This window comes from Hyaena hyaena, unplaced genomic scaffold (assembly GCF_003009895.1).
Source record: "Hyaena hyaena isolate Hyena2069 unplaced genomic scaffold, ASM300989v1 scaffold_285, whole genome shotgun sequence".
NCBI classification, from domain to species: domain Eukaryota; kingdom Metazoa; phylum Chordata; class Mammalia; order Carnivora; family Hyaenidae; genus Hyaena; species Hyaena hyaena.
The window spans coordinates 741,590-766,456 of NW_024080917.1; the positions used below are offsets into that span (position 1 = coordinate 741,590).

Consider the following 24,867-nt stretch of genomic DNA (forward strand, 5'->3'; position numbering starts at 1 on the left):
CCTTTTGTCCATGACTCTCAGACACCCCTCAGCTCTGGGTGAAGGTGTTGGGGCACACCCGACACGTCTGGATGGGGCCAGAGGGGCTGGACAGGGAAAGGCGTCACCATGGACTGGCTGGGAAAACCACACAGAGCAGAGAACAGCGACTTGCAGACAGCGTCTGCAGCACCATCCATCTACGCCTGGTCACCAAACTGCTACCTAGACTCTGCTGTCCTTGCTCCAGCAGCTAATCTGTCTGCAAGTCACAGTGGTTCCTTTCTCCAAAAAGATCCACTTTCAATCTGTTCCCTTCCTTTTCTTGATGCACCCACCTGTTCAGACAACGTCTGGGGCAGGGTGCACCTTCCTTCCTCCCACAAAGAGTCATGCAGAAACAATCGCTTGCGAGACACGGGTGGGGGGACGCTGGCGGCACCGTGGGGAACAAACCCGAAAGCGCTAGCCTCTTGGCGCCGGGTTTTATTCTCCCAGCCGCCTGCCTGGGCTCGGGGCCACTGCTTTGCCAGAAGGCTCCCTGCCTCTCCGCCGGTGCTGTACGCCGGCCAGGGGATGAAGCCTCGGCGCCGGGTGTTGCACATCCTCCGTGTCGCCCCAGCACGGCTGAACTCCACTTTCGTAGCCCTGGCCTGCGAGCCGCCACAATGGCCTCCCCTCCCTTCTTGCAACGAGCCTCCGCACAGTAGCAACGGCTCTTCCCTCTGCCGGGAGCCCCTCCCACTCGGGTCTCAGCCGCAGTATCACCTCCTCGGAGGCGCTTCCCCCACCGCATCTTGTCTTCTACTCTGCCGTTCGCTCCAGTTCGTGAAGGTCACACTGTCCCCCGTCTAGTCTCGGAATCCGGCCGAGTTCCGCCCGCGCAGCAGCGGCGTCCGCACGGTCACTCCGCACACCTTGCGTGGTTTTTAACCGCACGACCCCAGCCCCTCACCCACTCAACCCCTTGAGCCTCGCGGGACCCCACGGCCCGCCGCCAGAGGCCGCAGGGCCCGCACCGCCCTCTGTCCAGCCGATGGCCGCCACTATGCGAAGAACCGGGGTCAAGGGCTGCGCGCCCGGACTACCCGCCGCGAGCCCAGCGCGCAAGCGCGAGGGCTGGGGCAAGGCCGTGATTGCGTTAACCCCCTCCGCGCCGGCCCGGGGTCTACCCCAGCGACACGGCCCTCCAGACCGCCGTCCCACAGTCGGCCGGTCCCCTGAGGCATGCAGCCAGCCCAGGGCAGTCCCAGGTACCTCTCCAGATAGACAGCTAGAGCAAGCGTCCCCAACGCTGCTTGCCGAAAACGGCGTGGCCCTTTAACATTCTCCTCGCACGAGCCCATTGGCTAGGGCGCTCTACGTCATCGCTGCGCGCCCGACAGCGGCGCCTTCCCGCTCCCTAACCCTGACGCCAGAGCGGCGCCGGCCTTAGCGGCTGAGGAGAGCGGGAGGAGGTTGCGGCGGCGGGAAGATGTAAGTTAGGGGAATCCGACCCCATCCGAGCTCCGGGGGCCGCCCGCAAAGCTCGGCAGGGCGCGTGGTGAAGCCGGCCCGCTCCTCAGCCTCTCGGTAGGGACGGCAGCCTGGCGGCGCGGCACCGAGTCTAAAAAGAAAGAGTGTGGCCCGGGGCGGGTGGAGTGGGAGGCGCCGAGGCCGCGGCCCGGAAGTGGTCGGGGCCGCGGCGGGCGGAAGGGCGCCTCAGATCGTCCCCCTCTGCGGCGGGCCCAGGCAGGCCCGCCGGACTCGGAGCAGCCGGGAGCGCGGTTTCTGCCTTCGGGGCCCTCTCGCCGGGTTGGAGACCCAGGCCCGCAACGCCAGGCCCTGCCCTGGAAGCGCTCGCGGCCCGGCGCCTGGACTGGGGAGTTGTGAGTGAACGCGGACGGGGGCGGCGAGGTCGCGCGTGGGGCCCGTGCCAGTGGGTGCGGAGCGGCTTCTGTGGGGTGCCCTGGAAGACCGGCTGAGCCTCCCTTCGGGGTCGTTAATTCAGACTTCACTCCACGGACGTTGACCTGGCTCCCGGGTGCCGTTTTCCGCGCTAGCCCTTGGAGATAACGGCCCCTGATGTCATGCAGCTCAGTTGGACGGGTTACCCCCAAAAGGGAGGATACGGGAAGGTTCAAGTCCACGAAGGAAAGTAGTGGCTTTTTCTTTTATTTCGCATGAATTGTGCCTAAAATGTGCTTTTAAACGGGGAAGGTGCTTTGAAGAGTTGAGCCGAAACGCCATCTGCTCGAGATTTAACTAATTGTTCTCTCTCTCTCTGGCTGTTGGACGCGCACCTTTCCGGAGGATGGGGGAGGTAACCAAGGTCCTGTGCTGTTACCTGAACTTGTGTGAACAGAGAGCCTCAGTCTTTGCTTTCTAGCCCTCGGCCACGCCCAGCAAAGTGTTCGCTTACCCTGCGGTTCTTAATTCGTGGAGTTTAAGAATTCCGGGGGTGCTTGTCACAGTGGGGCGGATCTTCAGGACTGGGGTGGGGTCGGGGGGAGGCTGTTCAGGGAGATAGCCTGCGGCCACGGCCACGTGTGCCTGCCGAGCACTTGAAATACGCCTAGGCCAGGTTGAGGGGTTTAAGGCTTAGTATGGGGTGGGTGATGCAAATACCTCACTAAAGAGTTTTTAGGCTGATTGTGTTGAGAAGATAACATTTGGGGTATAAGCCTGTCAACCGTATTACTAAAAGTCAGTCTCATCTGTTAACTTACTGTTTATAATGTGGGTCCCAAAAGATTTTCAGATATACTTCTAGCTCACACTATTTCTATCTACTGGGCAGTACCCGGTACCGCGCGCTACAGGGTGGTTCAGGGACCCCTGGTGAGCATTCACAGGGTTGTATGTGACTCTGGAAGACAAGAATTTACGTGGGGGAAAAGCTTCCAAACATGGAGAAACATCCCTTTCTTCTAACAAAACCTAACATTTATTGAGCCTTAACTAGGTTCCAAGTTTCTTTCATGGGTAATACATTTGATTAGTGATTTTGGTAATGATGGACATGTAGGAACTGTAATTGTCACTATAATGCTGTTGAGAAATTGAGGCTCAGATAGGTTAAGTGACTAATCCAAGGTTACACAGCAAAGTTTTGAATTAAATAGATATGCTGACTCCAGATTCTTAATCAGTGAATTCTACTTCCCGCTTGTCCAAGGCCACCGATTTCTCCAGTATTGCTTACTCAGTGCCCTAGTACTTTGTTTTAAAGCAAAACATCTTAAATGGTTTTACCATCTTGGAACAGAGCAGCAGAGGTGGCGTTCTGCGCTCTTCTGCTCAAATCTGATAGTACAGAACTGCCTTCTCTCTGGAGTCCCAGCATTTATTCAGTATCTTGGGCACATCTGCATACGTGGAACGGGATCCCAGTCGGCCACTCTGAGCTTCCTTCTAGGCTGTGGAGGAAGAGGAGCTAGAAGTAGTGGAGACCAGTATCCTGAGACCTTGGCTTGCAACTCCAGCACATTGTAGAAAACCTTGCTGCAGATGCTGAAGCTTGTTCTGAAGTAACACTCAGGACCATTTATCGAGCATATGCTAAGTCCAGACACTGTGTTAAACCTTTATGAGCAGTGTCCTCTAATTCCAGTGCCACACACACACACTTGATTTTGGGGGAAAAAATAGAAGCATAAAGTTAAAAGAATTGCAGTGACTACCCTCATAACCACCACTTAGATGCTACCAGTCCCATTTCTGCCACATTTGCTTTATCTTGTTTGTAACTACCCATCAGTATTTTTGTTACATTTTGAAGTAAATTGTAACCTTTGGTATAACATTTGCATCAGCATATCATTAAGGCAGGTTGCATTTGCAGTGACTGGTTTTTGTTTTTGTTTTTGTTTTTGTTTTTAATTTTTTTTTTTAATTTATTTCTAGGAGAGAGAGAGAGACACACAGTGTGAGCAGGGGAGGGTCAGAGAGAGAGGGAGTCACAGACTCTGAAACAGGCTCCAGGCTCTGAGCTGGCAATCAGCACAGAGCCCGACGCGGGGCTCGAACCCACGAACCGTGAGATCATAACCTAAGCGAAAGTCGGACGCTTAACCGACTGAGCCACCCAGGCGCCCCTATTTTTTGTTTTTTTAAGTTTATTTTGGGGATGCCTGGGTGGCTCAGTAAGTTAAGCGTCTGACTTTGGCTCAGATCATGATCTCACGGTTCCCCCGTGTCAGGCTCGGTGCTGACAGCTCAGCCTGGAGCCTGCCTCAGATTCTGTGTCTCCCTCCAGATTCTGTGTCTCCCTCTCTCTCTGACCCTCCCCTGCTCACGCTGTCTCTTTCTCTCAGAAATAAAGACTTTAAAAAAAAAGTTTATTTTGAGAGAGAGCAGGGCAGGAGAGGAGAGAGAAAGAGAATTGTAAGCAGGCCCTGTGCTGTCAATGAGGAGCCTGATGCGGGCTCACTCAGAAACTGAAATCATGACCTGAGCTGAAAGCCTAACTGACTGAGCCTCCCGGGCACCCCATGCAATGACTGCTTTTTAAATGTTCATAGGGGAAGTTTTACTTGTTTGCATTTGGAGTATTAAGTGTTTTGATGCCACCTGTCACTTTTGAAATGGTTTTTGCTTCCTGTCCTATCCTATGTTCAAAGTATCCTACAAGGAAATTACAGCAGTAAAACGAGATCTGACCACACCAGTAACCCTTTCAGGAGAGCCACACTCGGGGTTTTTTCTGTTCTGCCTGCACATGCGGTGCTGTGGAATCTCTGAGGGGGTGGCAGCGGGCTTCTCGCCACACTTATGAATGAACATGGGTCTTGTGCCTGCTGTAAAGTAACAGTGACAGGTGCCACCACCGTTTCCCTAAGGAAAAGACCACAAACTGAGGTGAGGGTCTACGTGCGGGGTTGGGACACCCCCCAGGAAGTGGGGGAGGCCCCTGTATGTTCCTGGCTTTGTGGACGCTCGCTGCTCGCTGTGTTCCTTGCTATCTTCTCGTGTGCTCACCTTTTGACTGCAAAGTGGATTTGCTGCCTTGCCAATACGTTCACTCTGTAAACCCTTTTATCTTGTTATTAGGCTGCACTTTGGCGTAAATTGCAATCGATTAGGGATCGTTTCTCAGACTCGAGTTAGAAGTGAGAGTTCAGATAAGTGAGGCCGCCATTGCTGCTTTGAACACCTCAGAAGGGGAGAATGGATTTATCAGGAGTGAAAAAGAAGAGCTTGCTAGGAGTCAAAGAAAATAATAAAAAGTCCAGCACTAGGTAATCCTTCTGTCAGATTTTTCTAGTGCTATTTGGGGGTGCTCAATACTAGGGACCCAGAGAAAGGGGAAGATTGGAAATGTCTTACATCTTACAGTGAAGTGTCCTAAGCCACAGACCATTTTGCTCTGTGATCACCTGGGATCTCTGTAGCCCTTTGGATCCCCTCTTGGGTAGTGTGTTTCAGGGTTTGGTCCCAGGGGCACGCGATCTCACACTCTTCCTCACCGTCCAGGGCTCCTTCTCCTACCAAACGCAAAGACCGCTCTGATGAGAAGTCCAAGGATCGGTCAAAAGATAAAGGGGCCACCAAGGAGTCCAGCGAGAAGGACCGCGGCAGGGATAAGACTCGGAAGAGGCGCAGCGCCTCCAGCGGCAGCAGCAGCACCAGGTGGGACCCGAGCGGCGGGGCACTGAGAGCCACGCTCCTTTTCCTTCCGCAGAGCCTGCCTGCCGCTGTAGTCTTAATTATTTACGTAGAAAATGGTGAGATTGTAAATAAAGGCCTTAATTGCAGCAGACTGGTTTGGGGTTTACCCTGGGTCCATATGGAAGATGGTGTTAAAGAATGAGACACCCAGGAGTAGATTTTTCTCACCAGTGCTCTTTTATTTAGGTGTGGTTGCATTGCCCGAGCCTGAAGCTTGATTTTCTTCTTCACTCGAGCCTGAAGCTTGATTTTCTTCTTCACTTGACTTTCTTCTTCACTTCCAGGGCAGCTTGGTGTTCTGAGTTGCCAGGCTCTTTCTGTACCTCCCAGTAGGCAAGGCTTCTGTGTGGCTAGGAAGTGGCTCCTTCCCTTCCTGCCCCTGCCCAGTTAGAATGCTGTTTTCTGTCCCCGCCTAGGTCTTTGGCTAGAGAAGGGTGGGGTAGATAGCGTCCCCACCCCTTGGGGCAGCGGGGAGACATCAGTTCCCTCTTGGAAGCACGAGCGCATGCAGGCTTATCTGCTGGGAGGCCAGGCCCCCGTCTGCTGCCGCCCATGACACCTCTGTGTCCCTGGCCAGGTCCCGGTCTAGCTCTACCTCCAGCTCGGGCTCCAGCACCAGCACCGGCTCAAGCAGCGGCTCAAGCTCTTCTTCCGCGTCCAGCCGCTCCGGAAGCTCCAGCACCTCCCGCAGCTCCAGCTCCAGCAGCTCCTCTGGCTCCCCAAGTCCTTCCCGCCGCAGGCATGACAACAGGAGGCGCTCCCGCTCCAAGTAAGCCCCCCTCCGGCACCGGCATGGCTCCTCACCGGGGAGCGCCTTCATTGGGGCTTGTGAGCCCTCAGGGCTGTAAAGTGACAGTAGTTGTTATAAAATAACCTGTAGAGGCGTCTTTCTGTCTCACTTGGATTTCTGAGGCAGAGATAACAGGAATATACATGAACTAGTAGGGAGATCTTCCTTACACAAAACAGGAGCAGTTAGCAGTCCCGTCCCACAGGAAAAAAATTTTTTTTGACCTGACAAAGTGATTGTTTTTGGCGTTTTGTTTTTTCAATCAGATCCAAACCACCCAAAAGAGATGAAAAGGAAAGGAAAAGGCGGAGTCCTTCCCCTAAACCCACCAAAGTGCACATTGGGAGGCTCACCAGGAATGTGACCAAGGTGAGGGGTCCCAGACCTGTCCAGTGGGTGGGGGAGGAGGGTGTCTCTTCTGCCAGTGTTTTAAATGGAAAACCAGAGAAGCAGGCCTTTGCTGGAGGTGAACCGAGGACATGGGCTCCGAGGACACCGGCGGGAAGGATTGTCGGCTGGAGCACTGACTCCTTTAGCCGAGTTCTGTGTGAGAGAGACGCCCCAGGTGCCAAGCCTGTCGTCGCGAGGTGACCTCTACTCCCACACGGGTAATCGGTGGGTCCGCCTCAGAGTGACCCTTCTTTCTTCTAGGACCACATCATGGAGATCTTCTCCACCTATGGGAAAATTAAGATGATTGACATGCCCGTAGAAAGGATGCACCCCCATCTGTCTAAAGGTTATGCGTACGTGGAGTTTGAGAATCCAGATGAGGCCGAGAAGGCTCTGAAGCACATGGATGGAGGTGGGTGACCCTCCCTGCACCCCCGAACCCCCTCTCTGCTCCCTGCGCAAGTCTGGGGACAGCCCCACGGAGGGACCTTTAGAACCAGTTTCTACCAGCTCCCTGCCACTCTTGACCAGTGCATGTGTGTTCACCAAAAACAAGTTTATGAGATACTATTCTTGGAAAGTTTTCACCAAAAATGAACACGTTAACATTTTTAGAATGTTCCAGTCTGTGACAACTTAAGGATTGAAAGACGGGGTCTTCTTCTACACTACCATGAATATGAATATGAGGCATTTGGCTTTTATAAGGCAGTGTTTTCTTCAGTCCTCTCTGAGAGTCATTTTCTGTTTTGCTGACGTTTCAACGTTTTTAGGTTTGCTTTGCTGAATTCACACATTTTACCCATTTCCCTGAAGCTTGTATCTTAATTATTTGTGACATTTCTGGCTTTTTCGTATCGCAGAACGGTTTTGACAACAGTTGGGCACTTGTGAATAGTTTTGGATGGCTGGTTTTCGTCTTGTCTTCTTTAAGTCAGTGTTTTTAAGGAGCGTGGACTTTGTCTCCGCCCCAGCTCGCTGCTCTCGTAATCCAGGCAGCTGGAGCGGAGAGCCAGCTCCCCTACGGCACTGTATGTGCGGTGTCAGGCCACGTAGGGAAGGGTCTGAACACCCAAGAACCTCTGAGTCCTCGAAAGCTTGTTATCCACTGGAAACAGCGTGACGGCTTGATGGTTAGTTGCCCTTGAGCCCTGATGGAGCTTGGATACTAGGAACTTTCCTGAGCGCTAAGCTGGCTGTCTGCAATCTTTCAGATCCCTCTGAGGGGCACCTGAGTGACTTAGTCATTTGAGCGTCAGATTCTTCATTTCAGCTCAGGTCACGATCTCAAGGTTCGTGGGATCAAGCCCTGTGTCGGGCTCTGCACTGACAGCGAGGAGCCTACTTGGGATTCTCTCTCTCTCACGTAGTCAGTCAATCCATTTGAAGTTTTTTTAGGAGTTCATCATGAACTGTGCCCACCTCTCTTGACCTTAATCATACCTTCATTTTAGAGACTGTGGAACGTGCACCTTTGAGAGCTAGAACACTTGCTAAGAATTCAGTACACTCGGGCCCATCCAGGGTGTGCATGGTCGTAGCCCACATTTTAAGATTCTGGTAGGATTTGTGTGCGTGTCCACACGCTGCACTGCGCCTTGTTGAGCGGAACAACGCCGCGCTGGCCCCAGAAGGGATGTGGGAAGCTTGGCCTTCCCTGGAAGCTGCCCAGAAGATAAATTTGTCTTCATTGCTGTATGGTTGGTGTCCGTGAATTCCTGCTTTTAGGCTGGCTTTGGCCATGGGCCCCATTTACTTAAGTCTTGTGAGTACGTTCTGAACACACATCCACACGCCCGAGTTATCCCCTTGAGGCCCCTGCTACTTCCTACAGGGCTGGGGCCGAGAAGCTAACAGAGGGCGCATGAGGGCTGTGCTCGGTCCCCTGAGCAGGCCCTGCGCTGGGACCGACGTGCGTGCTCCCTGAGGTTCCTAGGTCTGCGCCTTGGTCTCCTTTGCTTTTTTTACCCAAGGCCCTGAAGGTTCCTTGGGCCTCCATGCTCAGCCGCCTCCCTTTGCTGCTCTCATTCGATTACATTCAACCCAGCCGGTTTTGGGCCTGGCTGCATGCAGAGTCCCCTCCCGGAGGCGGTTTGTCCACAGTCTGAAGGCAGACCTGACGGCTGGGCCTCGTTTGGTTGTGTTCCCCCGCCCCGGAAGTCTTGTCTTCCTGCCGCGCCATGGTGCAGTCATAGCTCGTCTAGAAACCTGGCTGTCGGGACCATCCCTCCCCCCCCCCCCCCCCCCCCCCCCCGGCCACGAGGCCACACCTCTTCCAGGGCAGTCCTTCTGGAGCTCTGACATTCTGCCCCATCTTGGTGCCGCGGGCCCCCCAAAATGCCCTCCCTCCTGGTGCGTGCCCCTTCCAGCATTTTAGAGGAGGCAGCTCGGTGCTGGTCCCACCTTCTGGCTCAGGTGAGGGTCCCCTCAGTGAGTGGGCTCCGCATCCGCTTGGACGTGCTTTCCTTGGATGCCGTGGGTCAGGTGCCTCGGCGCCTCGATGTGCTCCCCACACGCTTCCGTGCCACGCACACGCTTCTGCGGCGTTCCTAGCTCGCCGTGCGCCCTGCTTACCACGGCGGGCCTGCGTGTGGCGTGGGCTGGCCTAGGGCACGCGCTCAGCCGCTATTTTGGGACTTGATCTTTTTTTCAACAGGACAAATCGATGGCCAGGAGATCACTGCCACGGCTGTGCTGGCCCCGTGGCCTAGGCCACCACCCAGGAGGTTCAGCCCTCCCAGGAGAATGCTGCCTCCGCCTCCCATGTGGCGTCGGTCACCCCCACGGATGAGGAGGAGGTAGGCCTGTTGGGAGTCCCCCAGGGGAGTGCTCGCGGCCTGTGCGGGTCTGTCTCCTTCAGCACAGCGTGATGGTGCTGGCCTCAGCCTTACCCGGCTTGTGGGCGGGAGTGGGACGGCGCCGTGGGGGGACGCCTGCTGGGGGTGTGGCCCTGCCGGCGGCACCAGATTTCCTGGGTCTGGGTCCTCTCCCCTTCCTAGCTAAGAGGACAGGGAGGCTCGGGGGAGGGGGCTGTCGCTGGGCAGAGGCCGGCGCGTGGCCCTCCTCTGCCAGCGGTGTTGAGCCACCCTGTGCACAGCCCTCAGGAAAGCCGGCCGTCAGGGAGCCCTCCTGGCTGGGAGCGTTGACGTGTGAAACGCCACAGAACGTCCCTTCCCGAGGGCAGCCGCGCCCTCTCACTCGCTCGTTCCTCTCCCCGCAGGTCCCGCTCCCCGAGGCGCAGATCCCCGGTGCGCCGGCGGTCCCGCTCGCCCGGCCGCCGCCGCCACAGGAGCCGCTCCAGCTCCAACTCCTCCCGATAAGCAGGGCCCCGGAGCTCTGCGTCCTGGAACTTCTGTCCCGTCCACTTCAGTTTGGTCACTTGTAGCCACGGGGGGGTTGGTAGGAGAGGACTCCTCACTCAGGGCAGGCTTCGAAGGCCGCGACTGAGACGTTTCCTCTGAAGGCAGAGTTCCAGCTGCGGGAGCGCTAGTGGCTTGGGGTTGTGCCCGTAAAGATGCCCAGCCGTTTTCTGGCTAGAAAACTCTCACATCCGTAGTTCCTGAGAGTCCATTCAGCGGCACAGCCGGCAGGGACAGCGCAGGGCTCTGGGTGGCAGAGCGGCCCCAGCCTTGGGGGTGGGGGGCGTTTTTGATTGCCATGGATGGCTGGGGCCGAGCCGGTGGCCTGGTGGTGCCCGAGCTTGCCGGTCTACAGGGTCCCTCGGGAAGGGGCGTGCCTTCACAAGGCCGCAGTCCTGCCAGCCCGCCCTGCCCCCGCCCTGCTCGGGTCCTCCTCCGGCATCTACAGTCAGGCACCCTGTGTTCATCGCCGAAAACAGTGGTTTTTACACGTGCTCATGCACACACCCTACATCCCACGGCTCCCTTCCTCTCTGAACTTGGTGAGCGAGCTGAGAGCCAGCTCCACAGGGTCACCACGGACCCCCCCACACACACCCGTGGTACCTGTCATTCACTGTGGTCTCCCAGGTTACCGTGGCAACGTGTACATTGCTCTCTTTTTTTTTGGCTTTTATTGTACAGTCAGTACTATACATTTGTTTTGAGTTTTGTAACTTGTAGCATTTTAGGCGCTGTTGTGTTTGTACTTTGTTGTGTAGAAAGAGGGGACTATGTTGAATAAACCAGATTAGACTGCCGACTGAGTACTGACCTCACTGCCTCCTTCCTGTCCGTGACCCCAAAGGCAGCTTCAGTTATAAGGGCACTTAAAACACACGGCCACAGTCCTACTTCCCGAGTCTGGGCCAGCAGAACCCCTGGTTGGTGCACGATCAGATGGCCATGAAATAATGAAAAAGCCGTTTTCCATCTCAAAAACTAGTTTCTGTTGCAATGAAGACTTGGAAACACTTAAGGTGTAAAAAACTGAAGTTTACAAATTCAACCAGCCCTGAATTGGGCCCTTGCTGTGTCCAGTGTTCAAGTGGGATGGTCAGAGCCAGGCCACGTCCTGCCACGCTGCTCGGAGGCTTCCTACCCGGGCAGGGACACCAGTGTTGATCTCAGGGGCCCTTCTGAGCTTTGCGCCTGCAGGATCGAGCGAACAGAAGGTGCCCACCGGCGTCCTGCCCCCAGCGTGAGGGCGCCTGTTTCTGCCCAGCCTGCACCCGAACTACCGCTCACACTTGAGGCGCCCCCCGCCCCCTCCCACCTCACCCCCACGGTACCCTTTTTAGTAGGTCTCTGCGGGTGGCAGTTTTGAGAGGCGGCCCTGGTGTAATCGGCTTGCCTTCGCTGCTGCTGGGCGCCTAGGGCCACTAGCCGCAGTCCCCGCCACCACCCACGCTCTCGGCCCCAGACGGCCGCGGGCTCCCGGAGTCGTGCAGTAACCTCCCCCCCTCATTCTCAACAAGTCTCAGCGACCTGATCTTTGCTCTGGTTGGTGGACGGCGTGGGAAGCATGCCAGCCTCCCGTGGGCGCAGACGTGAGTGGAGGGGAGCACGGCGTCCGCCTGCGGGTTGGTGGCCAGAGCTGGTCCCAGACGGCCCGTGCCAGGCCTCCCGACGCCACCGCGGAAGCCCTCTCACCCAACTTGGTCTCGGCAGTGCCCCGCCCTTGACACCCTACGCATCCTGTGGGACTCGGCGGCGGGAGGCGGGCCGGGGGCGGGCCGCAGCCCCGACCTGGGCTGACCAAGATGGCGCTGGCGGTGGGAGCGCGCGTCCTGCCTCGCGCCCTGCTCCGTCCGTGTGCGTGACCCCGGGGAGCGGGGGCCGGGGGGAGCTGGGGTTGGGGTCCGGGGCTAACGGGCCTCGCGCTGTCGTTCGCAGGGGCCCGGCTGCCGGGCGCGGTTCCCGGGCGGACGCGGCCGGCCGCCGGCGGCGGGGACCGCGTGCGGTGCTTCGGGAGCCCTCGGGTGCGGGTGGAGCCGGACCCCGCGGCAGGTAAGCGCCCCGGCGGCCGCAGGTTCGGGCGAGGGAGCCGACGCGGCGCTCGGTCGACACCCCAGCGCTCCCTCCTCGCCCGCGGCGCGTATTCCTGACCACGGCCCCGGTGGGGGGGGGGAGGGGACGCCCGAAGGCCAGTCGAGATAAAGCCCCGCACTGAGGACCGTTTCCATTGGGTTCAAAGCTTAAAGGTCTTCAGCCTAGGTGGTTTGAATGGGCGTTTTCCCCAGTTCAGGATGAAGATAAAAATGTATTGTTTTGTAAAGTTTGAGGGATTAGCTCTTCTATCTAACCTGTTAAGTTGGAAATTGAAAATAATTGGAAGTATTTTAGAATAAAATGATTTTATTTTACGTTAAAATATTCTCGTGTGGCACAGAACCTAGCAGATGTTTTACCAGTTAAAGCCAGGAGCCACCCCTGCCCCCATCAGAGCATGTCTGAAAACTCCAAAGGGGACAGAGAAGGTAGAAGAAGCGCCCTTGGAAGAGAAACCTGTGTCTTCTCTACCTGAGAGTGTTCCCGAGCTGCGTCCTGAGAAGGCTTGCAGCCACCTGTGGGCCGACTTTCAGGTTTTGGGGACATGCCATCCTCAGGCCTGTGAGAGGAGCTGGGGCGCCTCAGGGCCACGGCCTCAGCCCTCCTCCCCCCTGCCCACCCACCCTGCATCGGGGAGGTGCTTGTTCGCCCAAGCCCTCTGTGTTAACACGTGGAAACCTTCCCCCCAAACCTTCCCCCCACCCCCGAGTGTCCTCGATTCTGCTGGACCGGACTCAGTAAAGCTCCAGTCAGCCTCAAAACCTTCACCTTGAACCCAGTTCGGGGAGCTTGCTTCCAGGAAATCTGATCGCTTCTCACGTGTCCACATACATTCCTGTTGCCTGCTGCTAGTTAGTACTTGTACGTACCCCATAAACTGTGCGGTCAGAACAGCCCGTTTGCCTTCAGGGCTTAGTTCTCACTCCTCCAGAACTGTTTTATGTTCACCCTCAGGAGATTTCTGAGATCCTGATCAGAGAAATGTATCCTAAATGAACTGTGGCCCTTCTAAAGCCCTTGAGGTCTGTCCTTGGGCCAGGCACCCAGGACAGATTGCCTCAGCTGGCCCAGGCCATGGCTGCCCTGTTCCCAAGCGCTGGCCTGCCTGCCTTCCGCCCCCCCCCCCGCACACGTCCCCGCTGCTGGCAGGACCTCTAGCGAATCTTGGAGAATTTAAGAACATCAGCCCGCCAACGTGGCAAGCCTCTGTCCTTAAGCAAGAACCAGAGTCCCCAGTGCAGTTAGTTCCTCTTCAAATCTGGTCTGAGAGTCTGCTCTGTCCTCAGGGGAGTAAGGCTGGTTCCTACTCCCCTGGGGACAGAAGACTTGCATCTGGGGAAACAAGATCAACAGATAAATATTTTGCATGTTAAAGTTCACAGCCATAGTAGCCACAAGAGCCTAAAGGTGGAACGAACCCAAGTGTCCACCAGCACATGAACACACACAGGGTGGTCTGCACACGTGCAGGGAGACATTGGACCCCAGAGGGTGGGGCTCTGACCCCCCAGCACAGGCCGGCCAGGAGAGTGTGATGGTCGGTGAAAGAAGCCACCCATACAGTCACAGGTCGCATGCTTCCATTCACACAGTAGACTAGTCTGTAGTGACAGAAAGTAGATACTCAGTTGCCAGGGACCGGGAGGAGTGGGAGCCTCTCATGGGTACAGGGTCCTGTTTTGGATAAAAATGCTCTGCAGTTAGGTTGTGGTGGCATTGGGACGCTGTGCGTATATCTAGTAGACCTAGATTGTCCACTTTTTTTTTTTTAATTTTTTAACGTTTATTTATTTTTGAGAGAGAGAGATGGAGCATGAGCAGGGGAGGGGCAGAGAGAGAGGGAGACACAGAATCTGAAGCAGGCTCCAGGCTCTGAACTGTCAGCACAGAGCCTGACCCAGGGCTCAAACTCAGACCGTGAGATCATGACCTGAGCCAAAGTCAGTCGCTCAGCCAATTGAGTCACCCAGGTGCCCCTGGGTTGTCCATTTTTAATAGTTAATTCATGTTAGTTGAATCTCACTTGGGTTTAAGCGCGTGGGTGGCTCAGTTAGTTGAGCATTTGATTATAGCTCAGGTCATGATCTCGAGGTGAGTTTAAGCCCCACATGGGGCTTTGTGCCAGTGGTGCAGAGCCTGCTTGGGATTGTCTCTCTCCCTCTCTGGCCCTCCCCTACATGGGCATGCGTGTGCACACTCCCCCCCCAATAAACTTAAAACCAATTTTTTTAAGAACCAGAAATTTAAAAGGCTAAAAACGGAAACTGTCACTTCCCATGGCCAGGCTGAGGGTGCAGAATGGTTGGGTGTGCTTCTCCAGTCCTGGGTATGAGCTTTCTCGTGCGTGTTTTCAAACTAGGGGTCGCTGTGGTGAAGATGAAGAACCCCCCGGTGAACAGCCTCAGCCTGGAGTTGCTGACGGAGTTGGTCATCAGCCTGGAGAAACTGGAAAACGACAAGACCTTCCGAGGCATCATCTTGACGTCGGTGGGTACTCAGCTCCCTGGGTTCGGATCGCAGCAGGAACCCGCTCCGAGGTCACATCTGCAGGGCACGTGCTATAGAATAACCGGCTACCCCGGCTGTGGGTGCCACCGGGGACCCTAGTCCTGAGCCCGGTCCAAGGGCGACCCCAGGGGTCCTGGCATCTGTGGGCCGATGGCTCCCCCACAGGAGACGGCGGCCTGTGCCCAAGGCCCTACTGGGGAGAGCGCATGTGCCCTGCGGTGGGGCCAGAGCTCAGGGGAGGGCAGGGACGGCCCGGAGCCCCTGCCGGTCGGTGAAGGGCAGTCCACCCGGACATCCTGTTGGCAGTGGAGCCGCCAGGTGTGTCCCCGGGGGGCACGGTAGTGACGCCCACGCTCCCTCGTTCCTCAGACTCAGGTTTTCAGAGGGCAGACTTTGCCTTCTGAGTTCTCCAGGCAACTTTGCTGTTGCGTCCCAGAGCCGACAGATGCTGGTATTTAACGGTGTCTCTGGGAAGGGTGTCCCTGGTGGGGCCGCGGAGGGGGCCGTCCTCAGAGCCTGGGCCGGTTTTCAAACCCAGACCCGCAGGAGCGGGGGTCTCACTTGCTCCTTCCTGTGTCCACGGCCTTCAGGCCCACCCACTTGGCCAGGAGAGGAGATGGAGGAGACGGAGCTGCGAGGTGGGAGCCTGGGCCTGATGTAACAGCCCTTTGTCGGGTTGTGAAGAGCCCTGGAGTCGCCCTTCGAGTTGGGAGGAACCTCCGCATGAGCGTATCCTGCTGAAAGGGCCACCATATTACAGAGACCAGTGAGAGCCGTTGTTAAAGGCGGAAGGTCACGGTCTCTTCCAGCCAAGGCTGGGCCCGTCCACTGGGCCTGGGCCTGCTTTTCTTTTTTTTTTTTTTTTTTTTTTTTTTTTTTTTTTTTTTTTTTTTTAATGGTTTTTTTTTTTTTTTTTATTTCTAGGAGAGAGAGAGAGACAGCGTGAGCAGGGGAGGGTCAGAGAGAGAGGGAGTCACAGACTGAAACAGGCTCCAGGCTCCGAGCTGACAGTCAGCACAGAGCCCGACGCGGGGCTCGAACCCACGAACCGCGAGATCATGACCTAAGCGAAAGTCGGACGCTTAACCGACTAAGCCACCCAGGCGCCCCATGGGCCTGCTTTTCTTAAACCCTTGGGTGGTCCTGGGCATGGCCTGGTGGGGTCACAGCTCCGGGCTCTTGGGATGGGTCTGATGCATGTGCCCGGGGTCCTGTGGAGCGGCCCCCGGGGAAGAGAGTCCAAGGGAGTGACTTGGTGGTGCTCCAGGGGCAGGGCCGGCGCTCACGGGTGCAGGTCACTGTGACGGCTGCAGCTGACCTGTCGGGACCCAGAGCAGTTCCCCGGGAACATTTTGCTCTGGTAATTTCTGAAAATGCTCTGTTTCAGAAGTTTTGAAGTGCGACATTTTGTTCATTGTGCTCTGGAAACAAAAGCCATGAGAACAGGACACTTGTGACCCTCAGTAACCAAGTGCGGGTCCCTGCGGCTCCCCCTGCCGCCCCCTCAAAGCGGCACGGCCCCCAGGGGAGGGGGAACCGGCTTCTGTCCCTCTGAAGCCCACATTGTCCCCAGAACTCTCATCTCCCCACAAATGGGTCTCTGTGTGTCCTCGGCTGAGTGGCTACTATGTCTGCAGCACAAGGTGGGCCCTCGGTCGGTGACAGTGCAGCGTGACGCTGCTGTTGTGGGGACACGTGACAGGCCGCAGATGAGGGCTCCCGACCCCAGTGCGCTGTCTCCGCTGTCCTGGGGCGTCCCTCTCCGCTGCCGGGTCCCGGAGCCCCTGCATCCCGCCTCTTCTGCCCTGGGTCTCAGTAGCCACCTTTCCCTCCCCTCCGAAGGCCCCCTGCTCCCGCGTGGTCTCGTGCTGCTCACATCTGCAAACACACTGTTTGGAAGACAGTCACGCTCGTCGGTGCCGGGGGTGGAGGCGGACACAACTGGGCCCACGGCAGGCTTGGTGCCGCGTCCCAGAAACCACGGCGCGTCCAGTCATCTGGTGGCACAAGCCCCCATCAGGGTGTCCGGACCGTGGGCGCGCTCTTCCCACCCACGTGCAGACAAGCTGCGTGGGGTATTTGGAGGGCAGGGAGGGGTGCCCATAGCCAGCAAAGGATAGGAGAGGAGGCACGTGCCCCCACCTGTCCCCAGCGCAGGGCGTCCGTGAGAGTCCGCCTGCAAGTGTCCTGCGTGTGCAGGTCCTCGTGGGCCACATAGAACCGTGCTCTGCAGTCTGCACACAGCTTCCCTGTCGCTTAACGTGAGGATGTGGGGATGTCTCCTGTGACCATCTCGTACCTCACGTGTCCCCCCATGCCACACAAACCTGGTGGCTGTTGGCCCCAGTTAGTGAATCAGTAACAGGTCACACCAGCCCCCGACGTGCTCTGGCCACAGGAGCATCTGGTTTGCTTAGAGATGTTGTGACTACACGACAGTCCCACGTGGTGGCCACTGAGCCCCCTACCCCACTCTGGGTGGACAGTGTTCACTGGAGAGCAGCGCCGTGGCTGGCGGTCCTCTGCGCCTGCTTCCCCTTTTGTGAGGTGTGTCAGGACCTGGGGCACCCGCACGGGACCCACAGCCCTCTAGGCCAGGCTTCTGTCTCATGCACGAGAGCCCAGGACAGAGACTGGCTCCTCAGCCCATGGCTGTGTCTTCCTGTCCTGCCTGGGTTCTGACAGCAGCACCTCCCGGCCAGCGCTGGCATCGGCAGTGTTCTTGACCTTGAGCATAAATAAGAACATGCGCCCCCTCCAGACTCTGCCCGGAGTCTCATCCGGACCTCCAAGTTCCCCTGCCCGGGACAGCACGGCAGCCGTGCGCAGAGCCCGGGGGGGACACCTGACCCCACCTGCCTGTTTTGCCTTTTCCCATTTGAGACTGGAAAGTAGAAGGAACTAAGTCCGAGGGACGTCCGGACTGAGTGCCCAGAGCTCCCAGCTCTGGCTCCGGGGGGCAGCATCCTGCCACGTTGAACGTGACCTCGACCCTGCGGGCTCCTGGGCCCAGGAGAGGGGGGTGGTTGGGTTGCTGCAGGACACGGGTAGTGATGGGCTCTGGCGCCTTTGCTCTGTCAGGACTGCCCCGGGGTCTTCTCTGCTGGCCTGGACCTGATGGAGATGTGCGGGAAAAGCCCGGCACACTACGCCGAGTACTGGAGGGCCGTGCAGGAGCTGTGGCTGCGGCTCTACCTGTCCAACCTGGTGCTGATAGCTGCCATCAATGTGAGTGTCCCCGCTCCAGGTGGCCGGGCCCACTCACTAGGGCCAGCCCCGGGGGGCACGGGGGGGCCGGGAAGGCTGGGCAAGGGAACAGCTGGGGGAGACCCTCAGATGTACACTGGTGAGCTGCCCTTACAGACAGGCGGGGCCTGGTGACGGGGGTGCCTGGGGGGGGCAGGGACCAGGGCACACGGTCGACACGGCCCAGCAAGAGGGCTGTACGGGGAGAGGAGCACAAGGGGGGGATCAGATTCGCAACTGGAAACGTCGCTCTGGCTGCCCTGGAGCAGGTAGGGGCTGCTGAGATTCGGGAAGCGGTACGCCTGACCACACCGCGCCAGGGACACCCCACAGTGAAGGTGCCAGAGGGTCTGAGCCAAGGAGCAGGAGGGTGGTGAGAGTCAGTACGACCCACGAGGCACGTGACAACTGAGAGCAGCTCGCCATCTCTGTTTGAGGGGGTGCGTGAGATGAGGGCGTGTGAGTTTCAGGTTGCCAGGACATCCTGCTGGGTATGGCGATGGGTCCTCTGGGATGTGACAGGTAGTAACCGCTCCAGCTAAATACCTGTTTGGCGTTTTAGCATCCAGGCCAAAGCCATGAAAAAACGGCTTGCCACCCTCACAGGAGGGTGATTTTCTGACCCCCAAGAGCTGATGGTCCTGTGAGGGCCCGGGGCTGATGGGCAGGCCTGAGTCGCCTTCGTGCACACCCAGCCCGGCCGGTGTGGGTGCAGCGCCCTGGGAGCTCACACCCGCCTTGGGACCTGGCCCTCTGGGGGACGGTCGAGACCCGCCCCTGCAACACCAAAGCCAGGTGGCCTCTCTTCGCCTGCAGGGAGTCAGCCCGGCTGGAGGCTGCCTGTTGGGCTTCATCTGTGACTACCGCGTCCTGGCCGACAACCCCAAGTACACCATGGGGCTGAACGAGACTCGGCTGGGCATCATCGCCCCCTTCTGGTAAGGCTGGGGACTGCACCCGTGCTCCGCTGGGCCCTGGGCGGGGCCGATCCACCCGGGGCCTCCAGCAAGCGAATGTGTTCCAGGCTCAAAGACACCTTTGTGAACACCGTCGGGCACCGAACCGCGGAGCGCGCCCTGCAGCTGGGCTTGCTCTTCCCGCCCACAGAGGCCCTGCAGCTGGGCTTGGTAGACCAGGTGGTGCCCGAGGACCAAGTGCAGAGCACAGCACTGTCGGTGATGACCCAGTGGCTGGCCATTCCAGGTGAGGGGCACAGGGAGAGGCAGCAGGCGTGCGCACTGACGGGCAGAGCCTCCCCCCACCACGGCCGGATGCTCTGGTGGGACCAGAGTCTTCACGCAAAGGTGCTCATGCAGGTCGTGAGCGTGCCATTTGTAACAGCAGACTTCGTGTCCTGGGGTCACTGTGACAAACTACCACAAGGTGGGGGTGGTACTTAAAACCACAAAATGCATTCTTGATGTCAGTAGACCGGGAGACCAAAATCATAGTTTGGGCAGGGCCGTGCTCTCTCCAGAGGCTCTAGAAGGCTCCCGACGCTCCTTGGCGTGGATGTTTGTTATCGCCACCTCTGCTTTCCCCTTCATGTGGCCTGCTCTTCGACACCCCTTCCTTTCTCCTTTAGGACGTTCTGTGATTTAGGGCCCACTCTAAACCCCAGATGACCTCATTCCGACACTACGTCCGCAAAAACCCCCATCCAGATAAGGCCACACACACAGATTCTAGAGCTGTGCTTTGGACTTGCACGTATCTTTTGGGGTCCGCTAGTCAACCCACTGCACCATTAGAAACAGCCTGCAGGTTGTTTGTGGAAACAGGGCTGGGCATGTCAGCTGTGACGGAGCCTGGAGGTCAGCAGACTCGCTCTACGGAGACAGGTGGATTTTGCGCCCTGCGGGTCCGCGTCTGCCCCGCGTCTATGCGGCCTAGGAGCACAGAGGCAGCCAGAGCGTGTCTGTATTCAGTACACGGGACCCCTGATACCTTCACATAGTTTTCATGTGTCACCAAAAGGTCTTTTTTTCAATATTTTTTCCAGTTCTATAAAAATGTAAAAATAGGGGTGCCTGGGTGGTTCAGTCGGTTAACCATCTGACTCTTAAATATTTTTTTTTTTATGTTTTATTTATTTTTGAGAAAGAGAGACTAGTATGACCTGGGGAGAGGAAGAGAAAGAGGAAGACACAGAATCTGAAGCAGGCTCCAGACTCTGTCAGCACAGAGTCCGACGTGGGGCCCAAACTCGTGAACCACGAGATCGTGACCTGAGCCAAAGTCAGACACTTAACCAACTGAGCCAGCCAGGTGCCCCAACCATCTGACTCTTGATCTCAGCTCTGGGTCATGAGTTCAAGCCCCATGTTAGGCTCTGCAGTGAAGCCTACTTAAAAAAAAAAAAAAAAGGAAAACCATTCTTAGCTCACAAGGTTTGCTGAGCCCTGACACAGGCCCAGCTAGATGCTGCGCGCTGTTAATGATATTGTAGAAGAACCTTTAGTGGCACGGAAAGTCTCCCCCCGTAGTACAGTTGAGTGAGAATAACCGGGTAAAAGGCAATTGTTACCGTGTCATCCTATATGTTTTTAATAGAAATTGGGAGGCAGTGGGGAACAGGTGGTTTTCATTTTTTTCTTTCCTTGCTTGTATTTTCTAAGTTTCCGACCAGAGTTCCTGTTGGAACTCTCTCGGAAAGGTTGGGGACGATACCGCTGTCTTGGAGGGCGGTTTTCACACATGGACCTTTTCTGTAGACCACGCCCGACAGCTGACCAAAATCATGATGCGCAAGCCCACGGCCGACCGCCTGGTGAAACAGCGTGACGCGGACATCCAGTATTTCGTCAGCTTCATCTCCAGGGACTCCATCCAAAAGTCCCTGCACACGTACTTAGAAAAGCTCAAAGAGAAGAAACACTAAGGGCTGGGCCGCGCACATGGCGCTTTCCACCGTATGTGCCCTTCCAGGGGCCCTCTGGTTCCGAGGGGGTTTCACTCCAACTTGAAGGCGCTTTCGGCTCTTGGTTTTCCTGATCTTCTTGGAAGCCATGTTCCCAGTAGCTAGTGTCCCCAGGCCACTGTCCCCCACGAGCACCTTTTCTGCCTTGCACGTGGGCAGGGCAGGATTGGAGGCAGCATTCTCAGTTTAGGAATCATGAACTGGCAGGTGGGGCAGTTCAGGACCTCAGCGACGTCACCGCTGACGACTGTCCCCTTTCCCAGAGCAGAAGTGTGAATAAATCTTTGTGCTGTCCCCTCACTGGCTCCCCGGCCACCTGACTGCTGGGGGCATGCGGCCAGCTCGTTGTGGGCTGATGACCCGCGCGGGACGCCCAGAGGAAAGCCCTCTGGCCACCACATCTGCCTGTCTAGATGGAGGGGGCACAGAGCCCGGGAGCGTGGGGCGTGGGGAGGGGCGTTGCTGGTGAGCCAGTCTGTGCTGCAAGAGCCTGGGTCCTACTTTAGAGAGAGTGCGTGAGAAAAACTCATGCAGGCCCTTGAAGCAAAGGTATTTCCTCCACACGGTGCAGGTGTCTCCAGAGTTGCCACATGCGAGATGTTTCCCAAGTCAGAAACCTCACTGGGCCCCTGTCAGTTATACCCTGTCCCCACTTGTGCTTGTTCCCGATCCTCAGGTGACAGGCTTCTCGGGGACATGGGCCACAGCTCTCCCGGACAAGTCCTTGCCCAGCCCAGGGCTGGATACCCGCCTGCCAGCCTGGGCAAGGAGTCCAGCCCACTCACCGTGGCGGGGGAGGGGCAGCGGGGACTGTGAGCTTGGCCTTGTCTGTCAGCACTGCCTCTGTGTGTGTGTGCACGTGTGTCCCCAGCTGCGCTCGCACGGGTCCTTGGGTGCATTTATAGTTCACACGAGGGAAAACTAAGCTTCCAGTTGTAAGCACTGGAGCTGCGTTCTAGAGCCTGGTCTGGAGGTTGTCAGTTCCCAGCAGGGTGTGACATGGGCAGCCAGGTCATCCCTGCTCCCCTAGGGGGCGGGACCTGGAACCCACCGGGCTACAGGACCCAAGTTGGGGCCTCAAAGGAGCTGAGTCCTAAGAAAGGACACGGAGGCCTTGAACCGACCAGTGTGTGGCCCTGGCTAAGCGCTGGCTCTTGTTTATTGAGCATAGCCAGTGACCTAGCAGTCTGCAGGGTGCTTCTCACAACCCTACGAGGTAGATGTAAAAGCCCATTTTAGAGACGGGGAGACAGGCCGAGGGGGCTGCAGTGTGTCCACAGCCGCTTGTCCGGCCAGCCCTGCCCCACTGCGTGCCGGGGCTTTGCCAGCCGCCCGGAAGGAGTCCTGTGGGGGCCAGAGTCCTCATGTCGAGTCTGGGGGCACCATGCCCTGACCAGGCCTGGAAGGTTTTCAATGGGACTTCAGGGTCACTTCCACAGGAAAATGGTCACTGATGGCAAGGGCCTGGAGGGAAAGGAGGTTGAGCCTCAGCAGCCCCGCTGGGCAGCCTGTCCTCCCTCAGGCTCCAACCCCTCCACACCCCTCACCCCGCTGGAGCCCCCCCGGGCATCTACCTACAGACCACTGCGCTGCTTGCAGGTGGGGTGGGGCTCGGACTGGGGACCCCAGTCCAGGAGAGGCCAAGGGCATCTCCTCCTGCCATCCTAGACTTGTTCCTTTGAGCAGAACTGAGCCCCTAAGGACCCTTCCGAAATTCTAGCGCAGGGAGGGGCGCCCCAGCCGTGGGCAGCCGGACGCTGGCAGTCCCCCGCTCACCTGAGTCTGGTCCAGGCCGAACTCCTCCTGGAAGTTGTGCACAGCGGCCGACTGGGGCTTCAGGCTCCTGCGCAGGCGGGCGCCGCTCACCACGATGCGGTCGTAGGCGCAGTCCGAGTTGCCCACGGTGGTGTCGGCGCTGTCCGGGATGAGCCACTTGAAGACCTCGCTGCTACGCAGGCGGACGGCCGGCCAGTCCTGCGCCCGCACGTAGCTGCAGTCCGCGTTGAAGTCGCCCAGGAACAGGAAGTCCTGCGGGGGCCGCGGAGCCGGGGCTGAGCCCGCGCGAGGGACCCGCGCACCCCCGGGACGCGCCCGCCGGTGTCCCACTTACGTCGGTGCCCCACTTGTCGATCACGTCCAGGTACACGTCGTAGAGAGCGTCGATCTCCGCCACGGCCTGGTGCGGCGCCGCGTGCAGCGGGATCAGCACCAGCTCCCCGGCAGCTGCGGGAGGCGCGCGTTAGGGCCGGGGCCGCGGGGGCGCGGCCGCGGGGGCGGGGCCGCGGGGGCGGGGCCGCGGGGCCTCACCCGAACCGGGGGCCGAGAACTTGACCACGAAAGGTTCACGGCTGAAGGCGTCCTCCGGGTCCGGGTACTGGTACGTGTCCACCACTGACACCGCGTCCTTCCTGGGGAAGGGGATGGGTGGTGGCGCTGAGCCGGCCCCCTCCTGGGCCGCGCACCCAGGCCCCGGGGCCCCGCCCCTCACCTGTAGACAAACAGGTACATTTCTTTGTACTGGTCCCGACCCAGGGGCTCGCTGCTCACGAAGCTGTACTCGTGCTTGGACACGCTGCGGAGACAAGGGCCAGGCCCGTGGTCAAGTCACCCGCCGGGCCCTGCGAGCCTGACCCGGGCCCCGAGCGCTGGACCCTGTCCCCCGCACCTGTTGATCTGCTCCATGAGCGCCGACACGGCGCTCAGGTCCGGGTCTCGCACCTCCTGCACCAGCGCGATGTCATAGCCAGCTAGGATCTGGAGGAGGGGCCGGCAGGTGCGGGGTCACGCGCGGAGGAATCACCGGAGAAGCCCCGCTGCGGCCCCGCCTCCCGGCCCCGGCCTCACTTGCGCAATGACGCCGCCGCAGGCTGGGTCCGACACTTTGCTGTCGCCAAAGCTCTGGATGTTGAAGGCTCCGATGCGCAGCGCTGTGGCCCTGGAGGCCCCCAGCGCCCAGAGCGCAGCCAGTAGGAGCCGGAGCCCACCCATTGCGCGGAGCAGCCGGGCTGGGAGCGATAGAGACGCTTTTGAGCTCGCGTCTGAAGCCAGACACACCGAGCAGCCCCTCTCCGCCCCAGCCCTGGGGCCGCAGTCCCGCAAGAACCCCTGACCCAGAGGTTACCTGCGTGTCCATGTGTCCCCAGTGATGTGCTAGGCTTACCGTGGCCATTCTACCCCATGGGGAAACTGAGCCCCAAATACAATGACCCCATTCCCATCCAGCCTCCTGGTCAGCCGAGCCCTCCCAGCCACGGCACCCCCACACCCGCAGGCTCCATCACTCACCTGGGATGTGGATGGGGCAGCGGCCGGGGCTCAGGATCTAGGTCGGAGATCTGGGCTGGGGGTGTGTCTGGCTTGGTGGGGCAGCAGTGGTGAGGCCAGGACTCAGGCAGGTATTTGAGGCCCTGATCCAGGGAGGGGCTGGACTGCTCTGGGCCCGCCCCCCAACAAAGCTGGACGCTGGCACTCCTGGTGGCTGGTCCCAGGGAGAGCCCTGAGGGCCACTGCTCTGGTGCCCCCAAGCCCGTCAGAAGCAAGACTCCAAAGACCTTGACCGCCTCCCAGCCCCGTGTCAGGATGGATAAGAGGCTCACCACCCACGGTCCAGTCCTTGTTCCTGTCCTCTCCCCACCCCCGAAACCAGGTCATCCAGAATCTCCCTCCTTCAGCGGTGCCCTCTGGGAAAATAAGGCAGTGCAGCCCTGTCCCCCCACACGCTGTCACCTCAAGGGGGAAAAGCTTCGGTCCCCGGTCCGGACAGACGGCACTGGGGCTGTAGGTGGGGAAGCAGCACCCCTGGGCCTCAGGAAGCTGGGGTCACAGCTCCAGCTGGGCAGGGCGCGAGGAGGAGGCTGCCTGTCCACATGCCAGTGCCACCCACGCACCGCCAGGGTGCCGCCAGCCCCCCCGGGGCCCTGGGCGGGGTGGCC

General features: G+C 58.4%; 3 protein-coding genes across 8 annotated transcripts; 2 read left to right on the forward strand and 1 right to left on the reverse strand.

The window, feature by feature from the left end:
- The first annotated feature begins 1,370 nt into the window (after nucleotides 1–1,370).
- Nucleotides 1,371–10,983, forward strand: RNPS1 (RNA binding protein with serine rich domain 1). 6 transcript variants are annotated; one of them, XM_039246712.1, is made up of 8 exons: nucleotides 1,371–1,455; nucleotides 5,011–5,198; nucleotides 5,434–5,589; nucleotides 6,206–6,397; nucleotides 6,685–6,787; nucleotides 7,070–7,223; nucleotides 9,468–9,609; nucleotides 10,032–10,983. In XM_039246712.1, the coding sequence occupies exons 2-8, from the start codon at nucleotides 5,128–5,130 to the stop codon at nucleotides 10,129–10,131; spliced, it is 918 nt and encodes a 305-aa protein (XP_039102643.1). In that variant the 5' UTR covers nucleotides 1,371–1,455; nucleotides 5,011–5,127; the 3' UTR covers nucleotides 10,132–10,983. The 6 variants fall into 6 exon arrangements, with proteins under 6 accessions (XP_039102643.1, XP_039102649.1, XP_039102648.1 ...); XM_039246717.1 differs by lacking the exon at nucleotides 1,371–1,455 and adding an exon at nucleotides 1,470–1,551; XM_039246715.1 differs by lacking the exon at nucleotides 1,371–1,455 and adding an exon at nucleotides 1,611–1,847.
- An 890-nt stretch (nucleotides 10,984–11,873) lies between these two features.
- ECI1 (enoyl-CoA delta isomerase 1) lies at nucleotides 11,874–21,235 on the forward strand. Its single transcript, XM_039246759.1, has 7 exons — nucleotides 11,874–12,024; nucleotides 12,106–12,219; nucleotides 14,621–14,748; nucleotides 17,851–17,997; nucleotides 18,832–18,953; nucleotides 19,040–19,218; nucleotides 20,730–21,235. Exons 1-7 carry the CDS (start codon nucleotides 11,973–11,975, stop codon nucleotides 20,894–20,896), a joined length of 909 nt encoding a protein of 302 aa, XP_039102690.1. The 5' UTR covers nucleotides 11,874–11,972; the 3' UTR covers nucleotides 20,897–21,235.
- An 817-nt stretch (nucleotides 21,236–22,052) lies between these two features.
- On the reverse strand, nucleotides 22,053–24,582 carry DNASE1L2 (deoxyribonuclease 1 like 2). The gene is made up of 8 exons (XM_039246760.1): nucleotides 24,221–24,582; nucleotides 23,780–23,940; nucleotides 23,601–23,689; nucleotides 23,424–23,507; nucleotides 23,243–23,343; nucleotides 23,046–23,158; nucleotides 22,712–22,963; nucleotides 22,053–22,399 (listed from the first exon to the last, which is right to left on the reverse strand). Exons 2-8 carry the CDS (start codon nucleotides 23,921–23,923, stop codon nucleotides 22,346–22,348), a joined length of 837 nt encoding a protein of 278 aa, XP_039102691.1. The 5' UTR covers nucleotides 23,924–23,940; nucleotides 24,221–24,582; the 3' UTR covers nucleotides 22,053–22,345.
- Nucleotides 24,583–24,867: the final 285 nt, after the last annotated feature.

Coding starts and splice junctions, on each gene's coding strand:
- RNPS1 (XM_039246712.1), top strand. CDS start 5,128: ATGGATTTATCAGGAGTGAAAAAGAAGAGCTTGCTAGGAGTCAAAGAA. Junction 6,788..7,069: donor TCACCAGGAATGTGACCAAG/GTGAGGGGTCCC, acceptor TCTTTCTTCTAG/GACCACATCATGGAGATCTT. Junction 7,224..9,467: donor TCTGAAGCACATGGATGGAG/GTGGGTGACCCT, acceptor TTTTTTCAACAG/GACAAATCGATGGCCAGGAG.
- ECI1 (XM_039246759.1), top strand. CDS start 11,973: ATGGCGCTGGCGGTGGGAGCGCGCGTCCTGCCTCGCGCCCTGCTCCGT. Junction 14,749..17,850: donor GAGGCATCATCTTGACGTCG/GTGGGTACTCAG, acceptor TTGCTCTGTCAG/GACTGCCCCGGGGTCTTCTC. Junction 19,219..20,729: donor CCAGTGGCTGGCCATTCCAG/GTGAGGGGCACA, acceptor CCTTTTCTGTAG/ACCACGCCCGACAGCTGACC.
- DNASE1L2 (XM_039246760.1), bottom strand. CDS start 23,923: ATGGGTGGGCTCCGGCTCCTACTGGCTGCGCTCTGGGCGCTGGGGGCC. Junction 23,159..23,242: donor GTTCTCGGCCCCCGGTTCGG/GTGAGGCCCCGC, acceptor CGCCTCCCGCAG/CTGCCGGGGAGCTGGTGCTG. Junction 22,964..23,045: donor TCGACAAGTGGGGCACCGAC/GTAAGTGGGACA, acceptor CGGCCCCCGCAG/GACTTCCTGTTCCTGGGCGA.